Below are 22,421 nucleotides of genomic sequence, written 5' to 3'. Positions count from 1 at the left end.
AGCTAGTGGGAAGCAGCCGCATAGCACAGGGAGATCAGCTCGGTGCTTTGTGACCACCTAGAGGGGTAGGATAGGGAGGGTGGGAGGGAGGGAGACGCCAAGAGGGAAGAGATATGGGGACATATGTATATGTATAACTGATTCACTTTGTCATAAAGCAGAAACTAACACACCATTGTAAAGCAATTATACTCCAATAAAGATGTTTAAAAAAAAAAAGAAAAAGAAAAAAAAGAAGCCTCTGTCCAATGTGCCTGCAAAGAAAGCTAATGAGTTTACACTTTTTTAAATTATAAAAGTAGCACATGATTTTTTAAAATCTTTAACTGTTTTCTTTGGACATTCCTGTATCATTTCCCCATCCCACTACCCAGAAGTAACCAGTTAGGATTTTTAGTATGTATCCTTCCAGACTTACTTCCATGTATATATCGTTTATATACATACACTCACAACTCACATAGATTCACATGCTTTTTTCATTCTCTGATATATAATGGAAACCTATTCATGTCAGTACACAGTGATCTACCTCGTCCTTTATAATAGCTGCACAGTACTGCATATTATGGACAGACCATAATTTATTCAGTCATATCCCAACAGACATACATTTAAATTGTTTATAATTTTTTTATATTACAATCAATGCTGCACTGTATATTTGTATGAGCATTTCGATAGCATAGATTCCTAGAAGTGAAAATGGAGGGTCAAATTACATGCACATGAAAAAATTTGATTGGCACTACCAAACTGAACCCCAATATTCTGAAACCTTCATGACTGGAAGTGAGGATAAACTGCTAGTCTAAAGCTTCCAGCAGCTCTTCTGTTCCTGAAGAAGTAGAGGCAGAATTTACCTTTAAGGACAGATTGATCTTTTTGTTTGGGGGAAAAAACTCTAATAAGCCTTTTGGTTATGAAAAAGTAAAGCCAAGACTGCATTCTGGAATAGACAAAGAGGAACCTCAAATGTTCTCTCTGCATAATCACAGAAAAGGTCCTCCTGTGGGTGGAGATGCTGATTCAAAGGGCTTGTCCTAACACCTATATGATACTTTATCTACCTCTAGAAACATCTACCTCTAGACTTGACCACTCTGCCTCCCCCTACTTAGTAATTTCATGCCAAACCTCCCTGGTACAGTAAATGACAGCCCCCTTCCTCCTGTGCACAACCAGTGTTTCCTCCTGCGCACAACCAGCGTTTCCTCAGTGTTTTGCTGATGTTCTTCCTAACTGCTTCCTCAATCCATCTCCTTCTTTCTAACTTCCATTGTCATTGCCTTTTCCTTTTCTCATGATTATTTTTATCTCTTGCCTGGATTTAGGTCACACTGTGTTATCTCTTCTCTGGACCACTGCTGTATTGCTCTAGCTGGTAGTCTGCCCCCAGGATCTCCAAACTCCAATCCAGCTTAAGATTCTATTTGAAAAGCCTTCCTAAAACGCCAACTTGTAGCCCTCTGTCCGGGTATCTATAATAACTCAACAGCAACTAAAGAACTTTAATATCTCAACTAAAATTTCAAAGACTGCTAAAACCATCATCCTGTCACTCTCAGCCGATCTATCCCATGTCTCATTAGACAGATCCTCTTTTGATCTAACCTGCCTGGAACTCCTGAACACAATTTGTTCATTCCTACCTATTATTCCCTTGTCCTGAAATTTTCCTCCCTGCCTGACACTGAACATCCTTTATGTCCTTCACCACCCAGAAGTTTTACTCATTCATTTATTTATTCAAATATTAACTAAATGTCTACAGTGTGCCAGGCATTATGAGAGCTGATGGGGATATAATGGTAATCAAACAGTTCCTAGAAATTACAATAATGAAAAAAACAACTATTTAATTACAATTTTAATTACGATTGTGACTACTGCTATGAAGAAAATGCTACGAGAAGAACAGGGTGACCCAATCTACTGAGGGGGGGGATGGGAGGTTAACAAAGGTTTCCATGAGGAAGTGACATTTAAGCTAAGCCTTTAAGGATGAAGAGTTAGCCCGGGGAAAAGGGGTAGATAAAGAAAGCATTCCAGACAGAAGGAACAGCATATGTGAGGGTATAAAATATCTGGATCACAGGGAAGTAAGGGAATACTGGCAGGAGATCAGACTTGTAAGGTAGACAGAGGTCAGATTATACATGACCTTGTGGACTACAGTAAAGATTTCTGCTTTCATCCTAAGAGTAACAGAAAGAAGTCACTGAAAGATTTTAAGTAAAGGAATGACATGAACATGTGTGTATGTGTATCACTATGGCCATTGTGGGGAGAATAATTGTGGTGCCTCACATGTAGATTTAAGTTTCTTGACAGCAGAGGACCATGCTTTCTCTTTTTGTCTAGGCCCTACAGCCTCTAGGGGGGCCTGCTTTACAGCATCCAAACCAGCTAGCCCCCTAGCCTCTGCTCAAATATATCCAATGTTGGGAAGCTCTGTATTCCTTAATTATTAGACAACACTATTCAAGAGAAAATTCTTGGATTGAGGGCCATCTCTTTTGCTAGCTGGTCCTATTTTGGTGTCTAAAACAGTATAAAACATGATGGATTCTCTTCTGCATAACTGCATGAAGGAACAGTTTAAAGAAAATCAAAGAGCTGGGAAAGCCTGGAGCAGGTTCCAAGACTACTGAATAAGACTGAAGAGAAGGTAGAGTGTGAACAGGGGAAGGGGAAGTGATGGAAGGTTAGGGGGCCAGATTATAAGAGTTTGAGATAGGACTTTTCTTACTAGGCTTTGGGAACCACTGTTAAGTGTTTAAATAGGAAAGTGATACAATTAGAACTAGGTTTGGGGGAAGATTATTCTGAGAACATAATACAGAAGGGAAAGCAGTGACAAAGATAACAGAGACCTGTTCTACTAGTATAGACAGTGACTTCAAAGGCTTGACATAGTGTGGGGGCAACTGAGGACAGAAAGAAGAGGCAAGAATCAGGAAATATGCTGGAGCTAGAGGAGAGAAAATCTGACATCTGACTGGATGTAGGGTGAGAAAGGATCAAAGGCAGCTTCTGAGTTCCTTCCTGAAAGACCAGGAAAAGGTGGGATAATATCAGCCATAATAGAAAATGGCCATCATGTCCTCCAAATAAGTTCTCTATTCTCCAGGCTAAATGTTGTTACTTCCTTAACCATTCTTCATCTCACATGGTTTCCAGGCCCTCCACTACCTCTCCCTTTTTAAAATCTAGTGCCCAGAATTTGTGGTGATGTCATTTTCTTTACAAAACTGTAAGCTCCTTGATGCGGTTTTTGTTTCCTACTCAAAGTTTAGCATGGCAATCTGCACCCTTGTTGAGTCAACGATCTTTACTGAATGTGCTAACTCACTATAAAGATCCAACAGGACAAACCTGGACACTGTAATTCTCAAATTCTGACTCCTCAGGAACTAATGTAAGAAAAAAGAATACAAAACTTTCTCCTTCCACTGACCCCAAAATGGTAAAAACTGAACAAGAAAACCACAAACCACTTCTGCAAAACACTAACATATCAGAGGTTTCAAGACCTACTTAATAGCCTAATAAAGCATCAAAGAGGACTGAAACTACAATATTCACTAATATGAAATGGACACATAACCAAGCCTCCAAATCCATCTCCCCTATAAGACTTTGATCTCAAATGCATCTACATTCCTAATGACAGAAAAACTGTCTTCTCAGGATAAAAAATGACATTTGTCAGTAATTTGGAAAAGCAGAAAGGGGCTCAGTTTCTCAACCCATAGAAGATTTATGTGGTTCTATTTGATTATGGGTAGGAAAATGTTGTAGAGACAGGAAACAATGGGAAGCAAAAAAGGGTACTTACTCTGCATGAAGCACTGACTACCTATGGTTTGAATGAAGATATAAAAGGTAAATGCTCCAAAATAAAATAAAAACCATGCCTACCAAATTTGGAAGTGACAATGAAGCTGGGGAGACAACTGGATGACAGACTTCAGACACACAGATTGTGACAGGTAGGAACAATGGAAAGATGTGAATACAAGTAGAATGCAAAAGAGAAATGTAACTTCCTGACCTTGAGTCCCCACACAAATACTGAGTAGGGAAGACAGGGCTGAATAACAGCATGTGTCTTGGTTGGCTATCAACACAAAACAAGTCAATAGCTGCCCAAAGGCTCGTTTGTTCCTATGGAAGTGAAGGTGTTCCAATCTCAAACTCATACAGCCCTCATTTGCCATTGCTGAGCTGCCCTGAGCTCAGAGGAATCACCCGTTGTGCAAATGTACAGAACTCATGAGAGAGTCACAGATTTTGATGAGTATGAATTGTGTTTCAGGTTTCTACAGTTACCTTTGGAGTGCAAACCCTCAGGATTTGTATGAATTACAAGCATCTGTCCCAACAACATAGCTCATGTTTTCAAAAGAAACGGATGGAGCCAAAAGTAAAATAAGCCCATCAAGAAGATACCTGTCAGTGTGGTGATAAGTACATGAATCGTCAAACAGCACAACATTTCTTGGAATCACAAACTTGTCTCTATAAAATAATATGAAGCCTATTACTTGGGTTAGTTTCTAATTATGGGGCCTACTATTTAAAGAATCTGACACCTCTAAGAGACGCCGCAGACCCGGACCGGAGCAGCTTGGAGGCGGTGAATAATAGCTCTTCAAGTCTGCAACAAAAAATGGTCTCCAATAAAACTACATTGCAAAAAATGGGAAAGAAACAGAATGGAAAGAGTAAAAAGTCGAAGAGGCAGAAGCTGAAGAATTTGTGGTAGAAAAAGTACCGGACCGATGTGTAGTGAATGGGAAGGTGGAGTATTTCCTGAAGTGGAAGGGATTTACAGATGCAGACAATACTTGGGAACCCGAAGAAAATTTAGATTGTCCAGAGTTAATTGAAGCATTTCTTAATTCTCAAAAAGCTGGTAAAGAAAAAGATGGAACAAAAAGAAAATCTTTATCTGACAGTGAATCTGATGATAGCAAATCAAAGAAGAAAAGAGATGCTGCTGATAAACCAAGAGGTTTTGCCAGAGGTCTCAACCCAGAGCGAATAATTGGTGCCACAGACAGCAGTGGAGAATTAATGTTTCTCATGAAATGGAAATATTCAGATGAGGCGGACTTGGTGCTGGCAAAAGAGGCAAATATGAAGTGTCCTCAAATTGTAATTGCTTTTTATGAAGAGAGACTAACTTGGCATTCTTGTCCAGAAGATGAAGCTCAATAATCGTTTGCATTGCTTTATATATATATATATTTTTTTTTTTTAATCAAAAATCTGGGTCTTGGTTTTTTGATTTATTAGTGTGAAGAAATAACTACATTCTAATGAAAATCAAGTTTGATATGTTCGTTTCGAAGTAGTATTGGGGAAGTTGTTGGGTTTTAGGGGGTTTTTTTGGGGGTTTCGTTTTTGTTTTTTTTGCATCTGTATCACTGGTTACTTTTAACAAATAAAAGCTTTCTGTAGTTGCTTCCTTTAGCAGAAAAGAACGTTTGATACCACGGTGTATTATTTCCTCTGCATTAGAGAACAGCTTTTCTAAATGTTGGGGAAAATCTCCATATTCATTACTCAATCAGAATTTAGAATTTGCATTTAACTCATATATGCCTAAGGACCATTCTGGGTTTTTTGTATGTGTATACATAAAATACATATGTAAATGGTTTGGGGGTTTTCTGGTTATTGTTTAAATACATTTACCAAAACAAAAACAGCCTTTCACAACCATGGATGAGCCCATGTTTCTGGGATTCTATCATTTTGAGCAATATAAGAAATCACTTCAACTTAAATTGAAAATTTAAGTCTTAACCTTTCAAATTAAATAATTTTGTAATTAGACAAATTAATGTAAACAATTTAAATTGGATAATTTTTTAAAGCAGCCCTACTAGAATCTGCATCCATATCTACCATCATATAAATGCAGTTTTATATGTAAAACCCCTGAAAGGAAAATTTTATCTCTGTCAACCCAAATGAAAAAACTAGAAAAATTCTGGTATGTTTTAGTTAGCCAAGCAAGACTTAGTTAAATGGACATTTAAAGCTTCCTTTTGGCAAACCATTCTTTTATAAGAAGTTGAAATCTCTGTGCTGTATTTACTGAAAGACTGTGATACATGGAATGTCTCAGACTTGTTAATGGAAATCTAATCAGATGGTTAGAGATGTTGGCAATTTAGGATCTGCAGGAATAAATGAGTGAACAAACTTTACTAATCTAAACTTGACCTGCATGTTTTTTCAAACTTTACCCCAACCCATTCCTTACATGTAGGCTCAATCTTCTCAGTATTCTGGGTTACTGGTTCAGCAGAAGCCAGGAAAAACAATAACTTTGTAGTAATCAGAATGTTATTCAATTGTATATTGTTTACTTTATTGTAAATACTGGTGAACAGTGGTCAATAAATAGTTTTATATTCAAAAAAAAAGAATCTGACACCTCTAAAACTAGACAATTTCTCAGGTCCCTTCTAATTTTGACATAATTATGATTTTAGAACCAAATCAATGAGGTGCATAAGAAATCAAACCTAGGGCTTCCCTGGTGGCGCAGTGGTTGAGAGTCTGCCTGCCAATGCAGGGGACACGGGTTCGCGCCCTGGTCTGGGAAGATCCCACATGCCGCGGAGCAACTAGGCCCGTGAGCCACAACTACTGAGCCTGCGCGTCTGGAGCCTGTGCTCCGCAACAAGAGAGGCCGCGATAGTGAGAGGCCCGCGCACCGCGATGAAGAATGGCCCCTGCTTGCCACAACTAGAGAAAGCCCTCGCACAGAAACGAGGACCCAACACAGCCAAAAATAAATAAATAAATAAAATTTAAAAAAAAAAAAAAAAAAAAAAAAAAAGAAATCAAACCTAGGACTAGTCTAATAAAAAATTTTAATATGATCTACAAGAAGGAAATCTTCACGTCTGCAAATAATCCTAAACTCTTTGGGTCAAAAAAATACCAATTTAAGGAGTATAAATTGCAAGAAAAAGAATTTAAGGCTATATGAGAGGGCAGAAAAGTTGCAAACAGACCTCCATATGGGCAAATGCTGCTTTAAGAAAAATAATTTCAGCTCTACTTTTAGAACAATGGGCTCGGAACTATGACTAACCCAGAACAGAAACTTCAGTGTCATTGTATTCTGGTCCCTGCACTGTCACAATGTGCTTCCTCACCCATACACACACATTACCAGGGTCCTGATACTGGGAATAAAACAGAAAACAAGACAAGCCATAAAAAAATCCAGATTATCCCTACTGACTGGATGTTTCTGTCCCCTAAAGAGCTTAGTGAGGATGCAGGAAGGGCCACTGAGCAAAAGTGCTATACTATATAAAGGTGCCATGACATTCAGCCACCTGGTCTGAAATGAGTAGAATGAAAAATGCTTTGATCTCACATCAAGCTAAGAAAAAGTTTTTCATAGGACCTGGCCATTGGCTCTCCTCACCCTGTTCTGGATCACCCAACAGATCAGGGTAAAAGCTTCAAATAGGGCCTTTTCTCTAAATCAAAAGAATTTCATATAGCATATTCAAATGCAACAGTAACAAAGCCTTTAGCTCCTTTAACCCGTAAGTCAAAGTCTATGCAAGAACTACCCCAAGACAAAACACCTCATCTAGAAAAACATGAGCATGAATACCTTGCCCTGAAGGTAGCAGGTACTCTTGTTCACAACAATCTTTTCCACTTAACAGAAATGCTGCAACACAGTGACCGAAACACACAACATTTTATGACTAAGCTTGCTAACTTGAGATAATGTAACTGATTTCTATGTTTTGTTTTGTTTTTTGTTTTTTTTTGGCCACAGCCGGCGGCTTTCCCCCCACCAGGGATCGAACCGGGGCCCCCTGCAGTGGAAGTGCGGAATCGTAACCACTGGACCACCAGGGAATTAATTCCCTGATTTCTATGTTTTACTATGTCAATTGAGAATCTAGATTCAAATGTTCTTCACAGTAGTCACTCCAATAGGATCACAAATTCTCTCACAATAGTTATTGGGGTATCAACTGAATCTCTTTTGGGTCAAGTTTCTGTGGAAGGAACCCAGAAACTGAGACCTAGAGAAAGACCCTTCTGGTTATTTGTCAAAACATCTGTGGTCATTTTTCATATTTTACTCTGATAATCCCAGAGTAAAATATTACAGAGGAGAATTAAGAAACCCCAAATCCAAATTATGAGCATGTGTGTGTGGTTGTGTGTGTGTGTGCGTAATAAAGGTGGTACTTCAAAACAGCAGGAAAATGATGGATTATCTAATAAATGGTACCAAGGTATTCCTTAAATATTTGGAGCAAAAATAAGGTAGTGTCCTATCTTACATCATAAATAAAGTCCAGGCAGGTTAAAGTTTTAAACGCAAAAAGAAAAACATTAAATAACTACAATAAAACAAAGGCGGACATTTATTTTCTATCAGGGTAGGAAAGGCCCTTCCAAACCTAGGGGCAGAGGTGAAATACACAAAAGAAAACACTGATAGATTTGACTACATAAAAACAAAACATCTGTACATCAAAATAAAATAAAATAATAAAGCAAAAAGGGAAAAACCGCTGCAATATATGTGACAAAGAACTAATATTCTAACTACTTTAAAGCTTTTACGTATCAGTAAGAACTAATGAACATACGTCAACAGGGAAATGGGGAAAGGGTATGAACAGGCAATCCACACACAAAAAAAGAAAATGATGAACACACAAACACACACACAAATGTTCAATTCTATTATGAAAAAGAAATACAAATTAAGATATAAATTAAGTAACATTTTTACCTATCCAATTTGCAGAGATTTTTAAAAAATAATACTCCATGTTAGCAAGGTTGGTGGAGGTGGAAAAATATACCAAAATATATCAAATATATCAAAAGTCTTAAACATGTTTATATCCTTTGGCCCAATAATTCCACTCCAAAGAATTCATTCTGAAGACACAATCACAGATTCACAAAAAGCCTCATACAAGGATATCCATCAAAGTGTTATTTATAAGATCAAAAAATTGCAAATAACCTACAAGTCCTCCAATAAGGGAATGATTACATGAATTATGGCACACACATGATGGAATATTGTTTAATTATTAAAAACCATTTTAAAATATGCATGACATATGCTAAGTTAAAAGAATGGATATAAGACTGCTTAAATACAATGATCCGAGTCTTGAAAGAGATACATACATACTATATGATATATAAAAGTTTGGAGGGAAATATACACAAACACAAGGTTATTTCTGGAGGTAGTTTTACAGGTGATTTGAACTTTTTTTACTTTGTATTTTGTTATGTTCCAATTTTCTACAAATCTGAATGTAATATTTATATATCCAGGAAAAATATAATTTTAAAAATTATATATTTTAAAATTATATATATTATAATATAAAATATAATTTGAGGGGGATGGGGAGGCAGACTGAAAAAGACAGTCCCAAGGATGAAGCCAGGACACACGTGCACTAGAAATTCCCCTCCTCACTGCTCTTGACTCCATCATTTTCCTCTGGGACGGATCACCCAACCAGTTACAGACAAATCCACTTAAGTGTATTATCACTATTATCACCTTGCCATCTTATCCAAGAGTAGACCAAAGAAGTCCTGCCAATGCATTGCTAAAATCTAGATATACCACATTTACCCTATTTCCTTGGTCCACCAGTCCAGTAACCCTGTCCATCAAGGCAATTTGGCAGTCTGACATGATTCGTTTGACTTTGGTGAACCAATACTGGTTCCAGTGCTCACCACTTCTTTTTTCTGAGTGTTTACAAAACAACTCTTAATAATCTAGTTTGGAATTTAACCCAAGATTTACAAAATTCTCTTTCTCCTTTTTGAAAATCTGAAGGACACCTGTGTATCCATATCCCCAATGCACATATTTATACAAAATGTGTTAATTTCATCAAGTTGAAAAATCCCCAAATCTCTAGGGTCTTTGTTTTTTTAAGATATCTAAATTCAGTGAAAAGTAAACAAAGATCTATTTCAAGAGGATGAAAGCCTTATCACAGGAAAGAAGAGGGGAAGACAAGACCTTTATTAAAGCAAGACTGTTATTAACTCAAGACTGTGATTCAATAACAGTCTAGGTACAAACAGGAACTTGTGAATTGAATTCACAACTCACACTTATCTAACACAGAATTTGAGTTAGAAGAAACATGTGAGATCATTTTGCACAGTCCCCTCATTTTACAGATCAGAAAACTGGGGCCCATGGGGACTTCCCTGGTGGCACAGTGGTTAAGAATCCGCCTGCCAATGCAGGGGACACGGGTTCGAGCCCTGGTCCGGGAAGACCCCACATGCCGCCGAGCAACTAAGCCTGTGCACCATAACTACTGAAGCCCGTGCTCCGTAACAAGGGAAGCCACTGCAATGAGAAGCCCGTGCACCACAACGAAGAGTAGCCCCCCCGCCCGCTGCAACTAGAGAAAGCCCACGTGCAGCAACGAAAACCCAACACACCCAAAAATAAAATATAATAAAATAAATTTTTAAAAACCCAATAAAACAATTACTCTATTGTGGAATATAAGTCTAAAGCGTCAAACAAACAAAGCAACAGTGTAAATATCAGGGTCAAGATTTCAACAAGCAACACATTAAATTAAAAAGAAATCCTAAAAAGCTATAAATAAATAAGAACTAATTCATTCTCTGTATCATTCTAATCACTCTACCCCATCAGAAGAACCGATGTTTTACAGACACCAAAGCTCCTAGGATTTTGCCTCAAACCATGTAACAAGGACAAGAAAGCACCTGTCTAGCTAGGTTCAGAATTCTTTGCCAACTCTAGCTACCATGTCCTTAGGCTACATGGAAGACAAAAAAGCACAGTGCACACGAGTACACACACAAACACACACACACACACACACCTGTATATAAAGTTCAGCCCCAGGAGGCAAAACTGAAAAGAAAGCTAACATTTTTCTCTCTTCTAAGTTTGCAAAACAGGGTGGGCCTAAAAGGGCGCAGCCACTTTGGGAAAGTCTGGCAGTTCCTCAAAAATGTTCAATGTTGTTACCTTATGACCCAGCAATTCCACTCCTAGGCATATATACCCAAAAGAATTGAAAACATATGACCGCACAAAAACCTCCCATGAAGTTCATAGCAGCAGTATTCACAATAGATGAAAGGTGGAAACAACCCAAAAGTCCATCAACAGAAGAATGGATAAACAATTTGTGGTATAACCATAGGATGGAATATCATTCAGCCTTAAAAAGGAATGAAGTGTTACATGCTACAACATGATGAACCTTGAAAGCACTATGCTGAAAGAAAGAAGACAGACACGAAAGACTACATGTTGTATGATTCCATTTATATGAACCAGCCAGAAAATGACACTTTACAGAAACAGAAAGTAGATCAGTGGTTGCCTTGGGTGAGGGGAGGCGAGGGGAGGAGTTTGGGGGAAATGGGCAGTGACTGCTAATGGGACAGGACTTCTTTTTGGGGTGAGGAAAATGTTCTAAAATTGACTGTTGCACCACTCTGAACATTCTAAAAACCACTGAGTTGTACACTTTAAATGGGTGAATTGTACGGTATGTGAATAAGCTGGAGGGTTTTCTGTTTGTTTTTTTTTAAAGGTGGGCCCTATCATTTTTATCATGTCAGCATTCCTAGATAAAATTATCCGTACCCACGCCCTCCAGCACACAGTGATAAGAGTGGAAAGGTAGTCCCTTATCCTCCTGGTTCCCTCTAATCACCTGAGTAATAACAGTTGGCTTGCTCTGGTCTCAAGTCAATTTATAAACAACGTGAGAATCAGGGGACTAAGCAAAGCAAAACAATAAGCACATGAAAAGATGCTCAACATCATTAGCCATTGGGTAAATGCAATGAAAAGCACAATGAGGACTTCCCTGGTGGTGCAGTGGTTGAGAATCTGCCTGTCAATGCAGGGACACGGGTTTGAGCCCTGGTCCGGGAAGACTCCACATGCCGCGGAGCAACTAAGCCAGTGCGCCACAACTACTGAGCCTGCGCTCTAGAGCCTGCGAGCCACAACTACTGAAGCCCGCGCACCTAGGGCCCGTGCTCCACAACAAGGGAAGCCACCACAATGAGAAGCCCGTGCACCGCAATGAAGAGTAGCCCCCACTCGCCGCAGCTAGAGAAAGCCTGCACGCAGCAACAAAGACCCGACGCAGCCAAAAATAAATAAATAAATAAATAAAAATTTAAAAAAAAAGAAAGAAAAGAAAACCACAATGAGATATCACTTCACACCCACCAGAATGGCTAGAATCAAAAAAACTGACATTAACAAGGGTTGGCGAGGATGTGGAGAAACTGTAACCCTCACACTGCTGGTGGGAATGTGAAATGGTGCAGCCACTATGGAAAACAGCCTGGCCATTCCTCAAAAGGTTAAATATAGAGTTGCCATATGATCCAGTAGGTATATATAACCAAGAGAAATAAAAACACATGCCCATGCAGAAAACTGCATACAGATGTTCAAAGATAGTATTCATAATAGCCAAAAGAGTGGAAATAACCCAAATGCCCATCAACTCATGAATGGATAAACAAATTGTGATATATTCATATAATAGAATAGTATTCAGTCCTGAAAAGAAATAAAGTACTGATACATGCTACAACACAGATGAACCTTGAAAACACTATGTCAAGTGAGAGTAGCCAGTCATAAAAGACCATATATGAATCCATTTACACAAAATGTCCAGAACAGGCAAATCCATAGAAGCAGGAAGCAGATTAGTAGCACTGAGGGGGATGGGGAGGTTGGTGGGGCAGTGGGGTGGGGAGGGGGCTGGGGGGACAGCTAAAGGATTCAGTTTCTTTTTGAGGTGGTGAAATGTTCTAAAATTGACTGCTGTGATGGTTGCACAACTCTGTGAATTTTACACCATTGAATTACACCCTTAAATGAGTGAATTGTAAGTTCATAAAAAAATGAATGACAAATACAACTCTATTTCACTTGAAGAAATGGGAAATTCCTCTTTACTGCATTAGTATTCTTAGGCCTGCACACATTTGCTGTTAAGTCAAGCCAACCAATTCCCATCTTTTGGCTCCTCCTGAGGTTCCCCCCACAATATCATTCTATGGTAGTCTTCCCAAGTCCACATTCCTTTTGCAGGAGGGGGGGGTCTCCTTCAGGCTTCCAGCAGTCCCTCTACCCCCAGGTTACCTCCTCCTTTGGTACAGGAGTTTGTGGTCATCAAGACTTAAAAAGCTGACATTTGGGGCCTTACCTGCTGGCGCAGTGGTTAAGAATCCGCCTGCCAATGCAGGGGACACGGGTTCAATCCCTGGTCCAGGAAGATCCCACATGCCACGGAGCAACTAAGCCTGTGCTCCTCAACAAGAGAAGCCACCGCAATGAGAAGCCCGTGCACCGCAACGAAGAGTAGCCCCCGCTCGCCACAACTAGAGAAAGCCTGCACACAGCAACGAAGACCCGACGCGGCCAAAAATAAATAAATGTATTAAAAAAAAAAAGATGACATTTGGGAGTTGGCTTTAGTCCATTTTTTAACAGCTTCTGGCACCTGAAGAGTCTCAGAGCAGTATCTTCTGGGTAGAGAGAGGGGGCTCACAGCTTCTCTGCTGTGGAGAGAGGTCGTTGTGGTCTCTTGGCAAAAGCCCTGGACACGAAGTTCTCAGGAAATCTGACTTCAAATTGTGATTCTGCCCCTTACTGGCCGTGGGACCTTGAGCAAGTCACTCAACCTCTCTGATCCTCACTTTCCTCATCTGTAAAATAGGGATAATATCACCTATCCCACAGGGATATCCTGAAGATTAATGCTTACAAAAGCCATCTAGAACATAGACATACTCAATAATTCAACAAAACATGTGCCAGGCTCTGGACTAGGTGCTGGGGCACAAAGAAAAATACAATAGTAGCTGCCTTCAAATTGTTCAGTGTAGAAATGCTGTTAACAGGAATTCATTTTCTTCCCTCCCTACATTAGCCTTCTTTTAGGATGGCAACAGGAGTTTCAGAACTTTGATTCTTTGCCTTGTTAAACTTTCACCTCTGTGCTCTCAAAAGAGATCATGCTGATGGGGTGGCAGCTATGTTTACATCCCTCACTCTCAAACAGGGGAGATGGGGTGGTAAACTTAAATGTTATGGGGAAAATATCCCTTTTATGCTTTCAAGTTATTACCAACACTGATCCTTACACTCTTCCAGGCCTTACCTGAAGGTGTTTCCATGGTGAAAAGTGTGCTTCTTCAGCACTTTAAAGTAAGTATGGAAAACCCTAGTTCTTTCTCATTCCCTGTACCCCCAGCCTGTCTGGATTTATATTCCAGTTGAAAAGACTAGTCACAAAGGATCAGTTCCCAGTTTAGCTACCTTAGTGACCAATTTCTGGCTCACCTCCTGATTTGGGGTTCAGAATCTATGCTAAAAACAAAAGGGCTTTCCAGAAAAATACTAGCTGAGTTTATAAACAGAGGCTGACACAAAGCAACTAGGGAGGAAAATGTAGGAGATAGTTTCTAAATCAAAATGTTATAACATGAAAACCATCCTTCCCTTGGTGGAGCAATTCCACAAGTCACAGAAAAATATTTTTCATTTTAGAATAGATTGGAGGAGAGCCTCTGCCAAGAGCCAGTTGTTTAAATTTTCAATTTGAATTTTAAGCAGGATTATACATGCCCAAGAACATCATGCTATTTTTAGCTAAATAGGTAGGATTGCTGTGTCCACAACTGTTTGGAGCAATGAGGAGTGAAACTATTAAACAGCATCTCTCACTGTAGTACCTTATCATTTGGCACTTCTATATCTATTTTAATATTTTCCAAAGCTTCATCATACAAATATTTGTAAAGCACCCATGCTTAGGCACAATACAAAGTTTAAATAGATAGACAAGGTTCCTATCTTCATTATGGTTCAACCTATTAAGCAACCAGATATATGAAAGCATCTCACAATTAGAGCAAAGTCAGAGCTGCCATCCAGCCCCTAAGTGCCCAGATGAGATACATCAGGAAGCCACTGTCCTACACCTATCACCCTTCCAATGCTTGCACCATCTCTATGTATTCAAAAGAGAGGGGTAATGAAAATGTTCTAAAATCGACTGTGAGGATGAATGCACAATTCTGTGAATACACTAAAAGCCACTGAATTGTACACCTAAATGGATGCATTGTATGGTGTATGAATCATACCTCAATTAGGCTGTTTAAAAAAAGGAGAAAAATTGTTCTTACTCTGATTGTTCTAATTAGTGAAAGCTAATTTTTTTTAAGCTCTCGTACTAAAGGATATCTAGCTAAAGGCTGCACTGGTTTGGCAATGGTGCCTCAAGGGCCACCATGGAGACCACTCTAATCTTTCCCTCACCCCCTCTTCCATTATTTTCCCAGTTCCCTTCCTCTGCTCCAACTAGGTCTTAGGTTTCTCAGGTATTCCCAAGCACGATTTGTCCCAGCTGGTGGACTTCAGGATTAAACTGATTGCTGACCCTCAGCAACTTTCCCTTCATGACCTTAGGCAAGTCATGTCCCTGCTCTCCTGTCGCTGTTCTGGTTTGCACAATGAGGGACTGGACTACGTGATCCTTTCCAGCTCCCACATTCCATGTGAAAAAAATACAAATGATGAACACTTACTTGGCCAATAACATACAAAGTCTCTGCCATTTTAGCCAACAAACATATATTTGGATTATTCATTTTGTAAATGCCTATGCGATGCAATCCTCCAAAAAACAGTATTTAACATAATTATAAAACGATCAACATGGAGTCTTTATTCTTAAAAACTATCCCTTTATCAAAGAAAATTCAGAGCCCAACACGGAATGCTTGATAGTCTCTCCGGACCTGTTTCCAAGGGTCCATTTTTGAATGGAAAAAAAAAAAGCTTTTGCATGTTGGGGCCCTGTTGGATTTTCCAAACCAAAGGAAGAAATGAGATTGGGGTGGCAGAGCCTTAACAACAGTAGCTCAACTAAATCCTAAGAGAAGAAAGGCTTTGTTTGGCAAATGGCAGAGAAACCTAGCATAAGACAGCACCTCGACAGACATCAAAAATGCTCAGAAATATGCCCAGAGAGCAATGAACACTGAAGGAATCCCTTTAGCCAGGACAACTTGCAGCTTTTTATGCAAATCAATTACACTCTCCTAACAAAACTCGGAGAAACATGTAGTCACCAGTTTCCAACATACTAGCACCAGACAAATTCACAGTATTATTTCCATGTGCCCAGCATCAGTGAGCAAAACCGAAAGAAACACATCAATTTCTCCTACACACACACACACACACACAAATATGCAAGAGAAACCATTTTCTTTGCAGAACCTACGTTGCCTAAGTTGTGGGCATGAAATGGATAAATATTGGTTGCTAATAAAAATCAGATGGTGAGCTCTACACTGAGAAGCAAACAGCACGCGCAGGCATCATAAAAACAATAACCCTAATGTGTGTTTCTTGTCATTAAGCTGGACACCCAACATGGAAAGAAATGACTCAAAGTGTCCATTTGCATCCCTCTTTCCCACTAGCTCGGACCAACAAGCTCTCCTGTTAGTCACCTCCCTACACTTGTCCCCATCAAAAGAGCCTAGTGCAGAAGGTTGCAGGCCCCTCTCTTGTTGGCCTTCAGGCTCCTGGCTTGAGGCGCTGAACAAGGGGTAGGGAGGGGGGCGGCGGAAAGGACAAAGGTAGGCGCTTTCGATCCCTCACGGCTTTGCAGCAGGGCTGCCAGCCTCTCCCCATTCTCATCACGGAACAGAGCACCTGCCCAGGAGAGGGCCCTTCCTCCACCTTAGTAACCAGCCCTGGGGCCTAGGTGTCCCAGGAGCCCAGGCGCTGCAGCCCTAAGGGACAAAGGCCGGCCTTACAAAGAGGAGGGGGAGGCGAAAGGGGTCGGCGACAGTCGCAAACGCTGGCAAACAAAAGCGGGCGCGGGGGGGCCCGAGAACACCAAGCCCACCTCGGGGGTTCCCAGAGGTCGCCAGGTTGGGGTGGGGGGGAAAGGAGGCGTAGTAACGGATGTGGGGGAGGGGAAGACGGAGAAAATTCCTCTGAGGACCGAGATTAGGGAGCTGCTGGGGGCGCAGCCGCCGGCAGGAAGGAGACTGGGGGGCGGACAGAGGTTCCAGGCGAGAAGGGGCAGAGTTCGTGGGTGGGGAGAGGTGATGGCCAAGAGGTGGAGGCCGGCCGGGGCTCAGCCGCGCGCGTTGCTCTGCGGGGCCGCGAGGGGCCCTCGGGAGGGGCTCCAAAGCCGCGCGCCGCGCGGGGCTGGGGACACGCGGCCCAGGGATTCCGGGGAGAGCTCAGAGTTGGGGGCGCAGTGTGGGAAAAGAGAGAGTCTGAGAACAGAACCGTAGAGAGGCTAGGGGGGACTGTGAGGGGGCCTGACCCCCGTCCGCCCCACCTCACCTGGCGCCGGGTCGGAGTCCAGGTCTAGTGCTGAGAAAGCGCCAGCTCCGGCCGGCCCCTCTGTCCCGCGCGGGAGACCACGGACACAAAGCGGGGCACGCGGGAGGAGGGGGGGAGGAGGGGGAGGAGGAGGAGGAGGAGGGGGCAGGGGAGGGAGGAGGAGGAGACGCCTGAGGCGCCCGAGGCGGGGAGGGGGGGGGAAGGAGGGGGGCCCGCCGCCCTCCGCCTGGGTCAGGGGGCGGGGCGTGAGGCTGGAGGCCGCGCTCGGCCGGCCAATGGCCACCCCGCCGGCCGGCTGGCTCAGGCGCGCTATCCCGCAGCTCACCTCGGCACCTGGGCCTTGGCTGGCCCCAGCCAATCAAACGCTTTCGTTTGCATAACCGGCCCCGCCCACTCGCCCAAGCCGGGGGACTGCTCCCGCAGAACACAAAGAAGGCCCCCAGCAGGGAAAGGGGGTCCACTTACGATTCCCTACCTGGAGAGCCTAGCATCACCTTTTCAGCGCGTTTATGGCTGTTTCACGGTCACCCTGATGAGGGGAGAAGTGGGGGTCATAGAGGTTTGGCCCAAGCACTCAAGAGGTCGGTACTCTTCTCCCTCAAGTCCTTCTAACCGAGAACTACCCTCCTGTTCCAGGGAACACAGTTATGATCTTCGCCTCTTGAGCCCTCCGCCTCTGCCTCCCTCCCCCTCCCCTTTTTCCAGTCGCCCCAATCTCTGCGCTTCCTCCCGTAAACTGCTGCCCACTACTGGCCTTCAGCTGCATTGCAGCCCTATTCACCAGGCTCTGAGCACAGCCTTGATTGATGCTCCCAAGCTGTCCAAACCTACCCCAGACCAGAAGGAAAACGAGAGAGGAAGAGGTTACTGTACCAGTGTAAGAAGGGACCTAGTCAAGTGGCTTTGTTACCTATGATGGCAAAAAGCCAGCAGTTAGTAATAAGTCTAATCTCCCCAAATCATCTTGTTCCACCTTCCTTCTCCTACCTTCAGGTCTGTACTGGGCCACAATAGTGACTGACTGGCCAGCCCGTTTCAGAGCAGCTGCAGCCTGCTCATGAGTTGCATTCCTCAGGTTCACGCCATTCACCTGTCCAAAGAGAGGAGTTATGAGCCACCCCAAAAGCAAGAAAGGAGTCCTCTGTTGTAGCAGTTAGGAGAGGGAGATGGGTAGCCCATCCCTAAGCCTACTTGGATGCCTTTCTCAATATGCCATCCTTGCCCCTAGGACGAGACCTAAAGGATACACCTCTAGCGTAATAATATCTTTGTGGGGGTCAAATGCCAGCCAGGGTTAAGATCCAAGAGATACTCACTTCCTCCTTAAGTATAAGTCTGGTCCCTGTCCCTCACTAAGGACATCTATAAAGAGAATATGTTTCCTCCAGCTCTTAGCCTTCCCCCACTTCAAGAAGCATTCCTTGGAGACAGCGAGGTCTTCCCTCCTCCCTTTCAGACTGGCATAGCTCCCATCCTCCCACCTTGCCTTTGTCTCCTCACCGATAAGATCCGGTCTCCTCTGCGCAGCTCCCCACTCAGGTCAGCTGGGCCTCCTGCCAGGATGAAGGAGACGAAAATGCCTTCTCCATCCTCTCCTCCCACGATGTTGAAGCCCAGGCCTGTGGAGCCCTTGTGCAGGATGATCTTGCGGGGCTCTCTGGTGGGAAAGGAGTGGAAGGGTCAGGACAAAGTAGGTATAAACTGTTGTCCCTGTGAAGGCCAGCCTGGAACAAGGCCCATATGGCTGTAGAAGGACTTAGGTCCCCAGGTATGATACTCTGTTGCTCCCTTTCTCTCCTGAAACCTGCTTGGCTGCTGTTTGCTGCCAGGTGCCAAGTTTCAGTTGTTCTTCCTCCCTTCTTCCTGAGGGCTTGGAGTCAACTTCCCAGTGGACAGTCCCCGACTCTCTCTGGTCAACAAACCCCTACCCTGGGCTCTAGAGACCATATCTCAGAGCCCACTCACTGGTCCTCTTCCTCCCCAGATTCTCCCATCCTACCAACTGGTGTGATTTGAACCCTGGGCCACAAGAAGGGGAATCAGTTAGGGGCTGTGGGATGGCCCTGGGGTTGATTGCACTCACCACCCACAAACCGTGCATACTTACTTTATACATGCTTCTCCGCAGTCTCAAAAATCCACCGACCAACTATGACCCCTCCTACTTTCCCCAACAACAGACTTAGTCAACAGCTAGCACTATGTACCCTTGCTGGGTGATGTGGGAGATAGAGATAAAGAAATCCCAGGTCCCCAGAAGAAGCTTAGGAGCCTAACTGAAGAGAGGAGACAAACACATGAAAACTCCAACTCCAACTAACCATGTCTAAGGAATCCCTCTGTAAATGGTCACAGTGTCATCAAGTGAGAGCAGCTGCGGCTCCTGTATATCCATACAACCTGACTCAGCACACTTGCCCAGCCCACTGCCTTCACTTTAAGCATCTTTCACCCGAGGAGCCCCAGGTCCGAGGCTCTTCCCTTCTTGCTCCCAGTCTCAGGTGCAAGGCTCCTTCCCTGAGACCCGGATGCTCTTGCTAAAGCCCTCCTCTCCTCCTACCTGGCATCCCCTCCAGGCCGCAGGGAGCGGAGCGGCCAGGCCCACCTCTGTGAAGCCCTCCTCCGCGAAGCCCTCCTCCAGGCCGAGGCCGAGGCCGAAGCCGAGCCCAAGCCCAGGGGCAAGCCGGAGCCTGAGAACTTGCGTGCCCTCTCCATGGCTCCTCCAGCTCTCCCCCCTCCTCCAACTCCGTCCGCCTACCCTTCCGGCTCTACTGCAGCCAGCCCAGCAGCCTCCCAGGCCCCACCCTGCAGCAAACCTGTCCCCCGGAACCCCTGCCGGCCCAACCAGTTCCGCGGCGGCAGCAGCCGCCAGAGTGGGGCGGGGCCGTTCCCTGCGTGCGAGGCCACCTGGCCCGCCAGCCTCCCAGCATCCCGGACCAACCCCACCGGCTGAACTGCTCTCTTCTCTAACGTGGAATGGTTGCGGCAGAGGGGGCTGCAACTGTCTCGGGGCAGGAAATCCGGCAGCCTCCACCTCCTCAGCCCCCTAAACACTCCATCCTACCCTTTCTCTGCACTTTCGAATGGGGGCCACACACTTGGCACTCCCCCTGATGGTAGAACTTGTCCCTGCAGCCACCTCTGTCCCTCCTTAGGGCCCCAAGGGCTTGAGAGGGGGCCTCAGACCCCAAAGACAGGAGCGATGAGGGCTTTATCCTCTTCTTTGCCATACTACAAGGAGGCCTGTGGCCAGCCAGAAGCGATTCCTCTCCGCCCCATCCCTAGGTAGGATGCGGAGGGGCGGGGCGGGGCGGGGCGGGGGGGGCGGGTCTTACCTGGTGAAGTCCTCCTCAGCCAGCATGTGCCTGGGGATAGGAGAGTAGCGGGCGGGCGGAACCTGAGGAGGAGCAGGGTAGCTGACCTTGCTCTCCACAGCCCCGAGATAACCCAGGCTGGAGTTATGGCTTATGTGGTTGTCAGCCAAGGCAGTAAATGCTGGAATCGAGAAAGGGAGAGAAAAGTTCCGAGACCACTCCCCAGTGGTACCCTACTCCACCCGCCACCAAGGGCTGACCACCACCCCCCCAACCTCAGATGCAAAGAGACCAGACCGAGGGATGCAGATTCCTCAGGCGTCTCCTCCCCACTCCACCCCCTAGGGTTCCTCCTCCACAGTCCCTTTCTGAATCCTGAGCTCACTCCTGTGAGTCTTAGAAAGAGCTAAAGTCAAGGCAATCTACAAAGAAAGGCATGACTAGAGGTGTGACTAATAATAATCCCTCACATCTCTATAGCCTGATACAGTTTTCCAAGGGCTTTCTCGTCCGTGATCTCATTTGATCCTTGCAGCAGTCCTATGAGGAGGGCAGCACATATATCATTAGCTCCATTTTGCCAAAGAGGAAACTAAAGACAGGTGAAAGGGATTTGTCCAAGGGCACCCAGGTATAAGGGACAGGGCTGGGATTTGGACTCAGCTTTCCTGAGCACCACTCTTATTCTCTCTCTCTCTCTCTCCTTCTCTCTCTCTTAACAAGGAGCATAAACTTCTTCCCCTCCAGAAACCAGGGGGCAGGGCTTCAGGACAGGGACAGGGCAGGTTGGTACGTACTGCTGGCATAGTCGGGGGGTGCATACATGTCGTTGAGGTGGAGGCTGCCTGGCTTGGCCACCTTCAGATAGACCATATCAGATGTGTTCTTCAGCGAGGCCACAGCTTCCTCATGCCTCACATCCTGCAGATTGGTGTTGTTCACCTAGGAGAGGAGAGGCCTTAGGGCTAGCACCGGGGAGAAGAAGGGAGGGCCTCCCCAGGGAGCCCTGAGGGGTGCCCTTTCAGTGAAATTCAACAGTGCTCTATCTAACAGAGGTCCAAATACAGTGCTGTGGGGGGCAGACAAGCAGGGGTTAGGGGTGGACAGGTGAGGGAGTTCCAGCCATGAAGAGGACTAGGGCCTTGCTATCTGGGGACACACAACTCAGATGATGCTCTTGAAATTTCCCATGATGCCTAGTCCCTGAGTGAGGTTCAGGTGGAGTGAGAGGCTACTAGAGCTCCACCTCCCCACCCCACCATTTGGGCATCCCCGGGAAGGCTGTCTCACCGCCAGCAGCCGATCCCCGATCTGTAGGCGTCCATCCTTCTGAGCAGCACCCCCCTCAATGATCTTGGTGATGTAGATGCTGTTGTCTCCTGGGATGTGCTGGTTGCCAATCCCCCCAGCAATGCTGAAACCCAGGCCTGGGCGGGAGCCAGCAGGGAGTGGGAGAGGGACACAAGGAGAAGTTAGAGCACGCAGTCAATCCCAACCCCAATCCCCCGCACCCAGCCAAGCCACCAGCCCCATAGGAGCTCCCCCCAGGGATCCCAAACACCAGGCTGCCATCCCGAGGTCAGTACAGGTGAGATGTGAGATCAAGAAAGAACGCTGTGAGCTGCACCAGGGAGTCAGGAAGG

General features: G+C 44.4%; 1 protein-coding gene and 1 pseudogene across 9 annotated transcripts in view; one reads left to right on the top strand and one right to left on the bottom strand.

The window, feature by feature from the left end:
- DLG3 (discs large MAGUK scaffold protein 3) overlaps window positions 1–22,421 on the bottom strand; it is a 63,597-nt gene that overhangs the window by 28,261 nt on the left and 12,915 nt on the right. For 7 of the 9 annotated variants that reach the window (XM_059911465.1, XM_059911469.1, XM_059911464.1 and 4 more), the window contains 5 exons: window positions 22,069–22,205; window positions 21,576–21,720; window positions 20,800–20,959; window positions 18,965–19,121; window positions 18,452–18,554 (listed from right to left, as the gene is read on the bottom strand). In XM_059911465.1, the coding sequence (XP_059767448.1) occupies window positions 18,452–18,554; window positions 18,965–19,121; window positions 20,800–20,959; window positions 21,576–21,720; window positions 22,069–22,205 (702 nt within the window). Of the gene's footprint in view, window positions 1–17,464; window positions 17,756–18,451; window positions 18,555–18,964; window positions 19,122–20,024; window positions 20,194–20,799; window positions 20,960–21,575; window positions 21,721–22,068; window positions 22,206–22,421 lie in introns of those variants that run through there. The other 2 variants (XM_059911470.1, XM_059911471.1) reach the window with 2 other exon arrangements.
- LOC132357398 (chromobox protein homolog 3-like) lies at window positions 4,630–5,230 on the top strand (annotated as a pseudogene).

This window comes from Balaenoptera ricei, chromosome X (assembly GCF_028023285.1).
Source record: "Balaenoptera ricei isolate mBalRic1 chromosome X, mBalRic1.hap2, whole genome shotgun sequence".
Lineage (NCBI taxonomy): Eukaryota > Metazoa > Chordata > Mammalia > Artiodactyla > Balaenopteridae > Balaenoptera > Balaenoptera ricei.
This window is presented reverse-complemented; position numbering and strand designations above follow the sequence as displayed.